Raw genomic sequence first — 6000 nt, forward strand, 5'->3', positions numbered from 1 at the left:
TGAGTGAGTTATGCTGTTTGTTTCTCAGTAACCAGGACCCAAAATCTAAAGGCTATCCAATGTCATATAATTATTAGATGTGTACATTTACTGTATATGCATGCTATATAATGTCATACCATCTGAAAGTACTAGTGATTTTTGTCTCTGAAAGCACCCTTTGAAGTCAGGGTGATATGAGTTAACTATTCACACGTGTAGCTGCTTAAAGACTGTGATGGCTGCTGCAAAGAACAAAGGTTGGGAATAGAAATATATATGTTTGTGTTTACATATGTTAGATATATATGTGATATGGTCATGTTTCGAATATGCTATGGTGTGATACCTTAAAGATATTTGAGCTGGTAAAAAAAAAATGACAAGGGTTTGGACCATCGTGAAGAGTGTGTTTCAGACAAAACCAACAGCCTCTTGAGAGGTCTTGAGGGCAGAGCTGCAGATATTCATGGACGGACTATATAAAGCAGAATGGGGAATAGGAGAGATACAAAAAGATAGTGGGGGGAAAAAACAGTAGAGGTTAGATCATGTGTGTCTAACAGACTAATTGATATTTATCCCCAGAACAAGAGGAGTTTTTAAGCAAAAGAGAGATATAATCACATAGATTTTTGAAAGACCAGATAAGCTCATGGTTCCTGAGGGAAAACAGACTGTGTGAATATGGGGTGGCCAGGAGGGGCCTCTTGCTCAAGTTTGACATTGGCACTGAAGAACCAGTTGAACAGACACCGGAGAACACTTAGGCAGAAAACAGAAGGTTGAATCCCGTCTTTCATCTTAAGCTGCTGGGTGGTTGCTTATGGCTTGTATGTAGCTGGGGGAAACAGCAAAGGAGGGACAGGAAATTGTGCTCTTAGTTCTGAATATAAGTTCACAGCCCCATTCAGAACTCTGAAGTAGAAACTTCAGTTAAGCCAGGTGGTGTCAAGTATTGTGTTTTTTTTGAAAATAATTATTTCTTGTGTTTTGGAAATAAATGGGAGAGGAGAGATTGAAGACAAGCGAATAAGCTTGTTTCCATAAACCAAGTGAGAAATGATACGTGCTTTTAAGCAGGATCACTGATGGAAGTGAGAAGACTGGAGTGTCGTTATGTTCTGAAAAGCAGGTCCATGGAATTAGCTGTATAGTGGAGATGAAAATAAAGGATGAAGGCAGGAATTTTGGCTTGGTAGCTTGATGCTCTCTGTTGCCTACACAACCGAGTCAACAAAAACTCACTGGATCATGTTTCATGAAATAGAGGAAGATGGTGTTTCTGTGTGATCCTTTTTAGCAGGCTGTGTGTTGCAATATTACAAGGCGTTTTCTGGTAGACAGATGCTTTTATGAGTGTGGAATTCAGATACAAATTCGGGAGCTTAAAGTACACAGGTGGTGTTTAAATACAGGACATAGAATGGAGGCACCAAAACTGGACTGCAGACAAAGGTACAAAAGACTGTAAGTTAAGGTGTTCTGACACATAAAAGTGAGACTCAGAAGTCATCATTGAAGTGAATTGTCAGTAGAACGGAAAAGTGTTTTCAAAGGAATAGATTAGCTATGGTCAGTACTGCCAGCAGGAAGATTTGAGCACTGGACTTATCAGGAGGGAAAGTTGATCTTGACAAGAACAGTTAAAGTGGGGTCATAGGGTGATAATCTGATCGTGAAAGTTGTACAGACAGATGTGAGGCCTATCTGGCTACAGATCTGCCGCCTATTGGTCCCCACGGCGATTGAGCTAGTCTGGCCTCCCTTACCATGCTGTGAGTCCCTTCCAACCTTCATGCTCTGTCAGAGGACAGGATTTCCTTGTAGAAGAGGATTGTCCATAAGGAAGAAAGACCCGTGCATGTAGGAATGAGTATGAGAAGAACGCTGAGCTACAGGATGGGGAGGGAGTTGGCAAAGCAATGCCCTTCCATAAGGAAAGTGATTGAGAGAGCGATGCAGGTAAGAATTGGATTAAAAAGAAAAGAAAAGTCTGTTTCTACATCAGATGCTAAGACAGTGCATCTAGTTACACTAAGCAAGTGGGCTGGGGGCTTATTTTGTTTTGTTTTTTAAGGTTAAGAATATAACTCAGTGGTAGAATGCCTGCCAACACGTGCAGAACTCTGGCTCCCAGGCTCTCTCTTAACAGCTGCTTTGAGTTAGTGCTCTCTGCATTTGCAGTTGGTTGATTTACTGTCTTCTCACCTTTAATGTGAACGTCTTTCCTTTTGAAGTGGAACTTGCTATGATCATGGACCGGCTGTATGGTGGTGTGTGTTACGCGGGAATTGATACAGATCCAGAACTGAAATACCCAAAAGGTGCTGGGCGAGTTGCTTTCTCCAATCAGCAGAGCTATATTGCTGCCATCAGTGCTCGATTTGTTCAGCTTCAGCATGGTGATATTGATAAACGCGTAAGTTGCATATTGGGAAGTCATCTGTGTCTTATTACTCATTAGGTGTTTTCTCCATAAGGCTCAAACATTTTGTCTCCTAGCATTATATACTTGAAATATAAATTCCTTGATATGTTTTACACTTGAGGCACTATAGATTATTATTATAAGCATAGATGTGATTTTTAAAGAGACTACGTGCCTAGCTATGGAGGCAGTGTATAGGAGCTTGTGCTCAGGATAGAGTACTTGGGACGACGCCCCATGTCTGTCACAGGACACGGTTTCCTGACTCACAACATGCAGGGAGTGATAATTAGTCTCTGAGTATTTTGAGGACTGAACTTCACATGTCAACATGAGCTTAGAGAAGTTGGTCCACAGGCAGTGATAATTAAGAGCTAATTTTCATATATAAAATAGCATTCAGACATCGTATAGTATGAAAGTCATTTGAAACTGACTAAATTTGAAAACATTAACATAGATCAGGTCATCAGAGTAACAGCTTTAAGAAGTCCCGTGAATGGCAGCTGAAGGCTATCCTGCTGACTAACTTTGAGCACTGATTACCATCTAAAATAGGAGAACAAGCTATTAATTTGCATACCTGTTCCACACTGAAATCTTTGAGTTGTACATGACTATTCTAAAATAATAACACCATCCAGTCAGCCAGACATAACGGTCAAGGAGTTCTGTTCATGAAGTTACAAGAAGGCTGGGCAGCTGCATCCCAAAGTGCCTGACACACCCCTTCATGTGAGATTCCCAGGTCTTACACCTTCCACGAGTAATTTAACCCTTCCAATTCCAAAAGAGCCTGTCAATGTCACTCTGCAGATGTGGAAACTGGTCAAGAGAGCCTGTTATTTAGAGCCGACTCAAATCTGACATCACTCGCTGAGTCAGTCCTTCACAGTGGGACTTAATGTCTTAAGAGGTTATAAAGAAGTCTGGACATGCCCTGAATCATATGAACCACAGTTCTGGCTTGTTTGCAGCAGTCATTTACTGCAAGCAAGGTACAGCTCTGACCTGCCATGGAGAGGTTGCTACAGTCCCCGGCCGTTGAGTTTCATTGGCTTAGCAGACGAATAAAGGAAAGATTTGAGAAGAAATTTGTCGTTCATAAAGGGCTGATAATCCCTAATGAGTTTTGCTCACAATTTGAAAATACTAATGCCAGCATACAGGGTGGTTCAAAGATGTTACGAAAAGGAGAGTTAGAATGTCTTAAATGTTTAAAGTGTTTTTCCCTTTGGAAAATTGAGTAAAATAGCACTTAGTGACCGCTGAAGGAGACACGCTGAAGTAAGTGAATTAGTGTTTAACCCCTTAAGCTCGCAGCCAGTTATGAAACATGAAACATGATATGCAATGTAGTCAGCACAGAAGCAAACTGGCTTTCATTTACCCTCGTGTGGGGGGAGCTCTTTCCATAAGACATGGCCTGTTTTCTCTTCTCTAGAACACTCCCAAATTTTTATCTCTGAAGCAGACTCCAATGAGGTTTTTTTTCTTCTCTCTTTCTAGGTGGAGGTAAAGCCATATGTGCTGGATGACCAGATGTGTGATGAGTGCCAGGGCGCACGCTGTGGTGGAAAATTTGCCCCCTTTTTTTGTGCCAATGTCACTTGCCTGCAGTATTACTGTGAGTTTTGTTGGGCAAATATCCACTCTCGTGCAGGACGCGAGTTCCATAAGCCATTGGTGAAGGAAGGTGCTGATCGCCCGCGTCAGATCCACTTCCGCTGGAACTAAGTATAGCAAACTGGCCTCCGTCTAACAAGGAAAGAAAGGGTGCATGTGGCTTACTGTGCTGAAGACACTGACATGCAGAAGAAATAAGTGCATTCTTCTGCTTTCCACCCAGCTCTCGATACATGCATCGTTATCAGCAGCCAAAACACTACAAGCCTCTTGTTTTTTCACCAAAACCCTACATCTCAGGCTTACTAATTTTTGTGATATTTTCATGTTAAAATAAAATGTTTTTTTGTATTTCCTCCAAGTTATTTTTATATGTAAAGTTAAAATTAGATATGAGAATGTTTTGCGTAGGGGCAACACAGTCTGCTGCTATATAGTGGGTGAAGCGTGCACTTATTTCTTAACATGGGTTTTTAACTTCAAGATCTGCCCCAGTACTTTACCAAAGGTAGCAAAATAATAGTGAAGATGGAATATGTCTGCTACAAATGCTTATTTTTATTGTTGCTGTTTTCAGTGTGTACATAAACTAAAAATTAGGGTTGATTTTGTTGCTCTCCATTTTGACTTGCAAGAAATAATACCTCAAGATAATCTGATTTATTAGCTATTTTTAAACATTTTTAATCACAAGCTGTATTAGCTTTGCTGCTATATAGGTGTTATGTGTAAATGTCACCTATTAATACGGGATTGAAAACGTTAGAGACAAACTGCATTGCGGATAAAATGCAGGCAGCACAACATGGCCAAAACTGCCATAGTTTAGAATGTGAAACAATGCATGTTTACTTACCTGTGTCCACCATATGCATGCACTAGGACTTTAACTAACAAGGTGAGGTATTGCAAATGTTCAAAAAGCTCTCTTGAATCTAGGTAGCATGAACAGATTATAAAATTTGTTTTTTTACAAAAAAGCAAACTTGCATGCATTATTGTGACTTCAAGTTAAAATGTTGTCCTACATGTGTACTATATGCAAATTAGTTTTAGATTAGAGAGTGCAGCCATTTTGTGATCTGGTCAGTAGTGGAATTCGATTTTATGCAGACTGGATGTTATATTTGTAATCCCTGTGCAATTTTGTGATGTGCGGTTCTAATTCATGTGCAGTGATATAGTATAGATAAAAGATTGAGTAAAAGAAAAACACAGGAATTTAAAAGAAAGTTGATTTTAGCCCCTTTGATAGTTCATGGTTAAGACATCCTTTAAAACCAAAGATGGCCAGCACACTGCTAACCAGTCACCGAATGTGAGACCCATGAAAAGCCCATACTTTAAAAAAGGGTTTTATAGAAGAACACAGAACTTTAGTGAAGTCAAAATGGAGATGGGAAAATATAACAGATGGCTAGTTGCATAAAATTTACCTTTAAAACAATGGTGAAATCTGGCTTAAATTTGCTTACATGTTTGACCTATGTATATGGGGTCTTCTGTCTAAACTGGGGTCACTGTTGCATGGAGCATTGTTATTCTTAATGGTTAAGAATTGCTTTTTTTAAACTTTGATGAAGGAATTTCAGTAATGACTTTGCTTGCAGTTTTTTTTTTTTTTCTTTTTTTTTTTCCTTTATTGAGGGAAAGTTGCGTGGAAACGTGCACAGTTCTGACCTAGAACATCGTTCGTGGTGGTTTTCCTCTCTAGAGCATCCTAACCGCAGCTAGCCCCCGTGTTGACGATGCAGGAGTTACTCTGCAGTCTAAGCAAAGCACCCCACAATGGCACATTTTTTTTTTTAATGCAGAACTAAGATTTTTGACTCTAAAGAGAGAAAACTGCAAGGGTATGGCCTGTGCAGCAAACCCTTGGGACAATCCTTCACAGGAGCAAAGTGCTGATCTCAACATTGGTTGTCGATGGTATGCTTTTTGTACTGTAAAACCACGTGGTTCAT

At 40.0% G+C, this 6000-nt stretch overlaps 1 protein-coding gene across 6 annotated transcripts in view; it reads left to right on the top strand.

Moving 5' to 3' along the window:
* Cpeb2 (cytoplasmic polyadenylation element binding protein 2) overlaps positions 1-5665 on the top strand; it is a 53489-nt gene extending 47824 nt beyond the window's left edge. For all 6 annotated transcript variants that reach the window (XM_051165082.1, XM_051165085.1, XM_051165080.1 and 3 more), the window contains 2 exons: positions 2220-2401; positions 3920-5665. In XM_051165082.1, coding sequence (XP_051021039.1) covers positions 2220-2401; positions 3920-4147 — 410 coding nt within the window. In that variant the 3' untranslated portion in view covers positions 4148-5665. The remainder of the gene's footprint in view (positions 1-2219; positions 2402-3919) is intronic.
* Positions 5666-6000: the final 335 nt, after the last annotated feature.

The sequence above is a fragment of the Acomys russatus genome, chromosome 22 (genome assembly GCF_903995435.1).
Source record: "Acomys russatus chromosome 22, mAcoRus1.1, whole genome shotgun sequence".
NCBI classification, from domain to species: domain Eukaryota; kingdom Metazoa; phylum Chordata; class Mammalia; order Rodentia; family Muridae; genus Acomys; species Acomys russatus.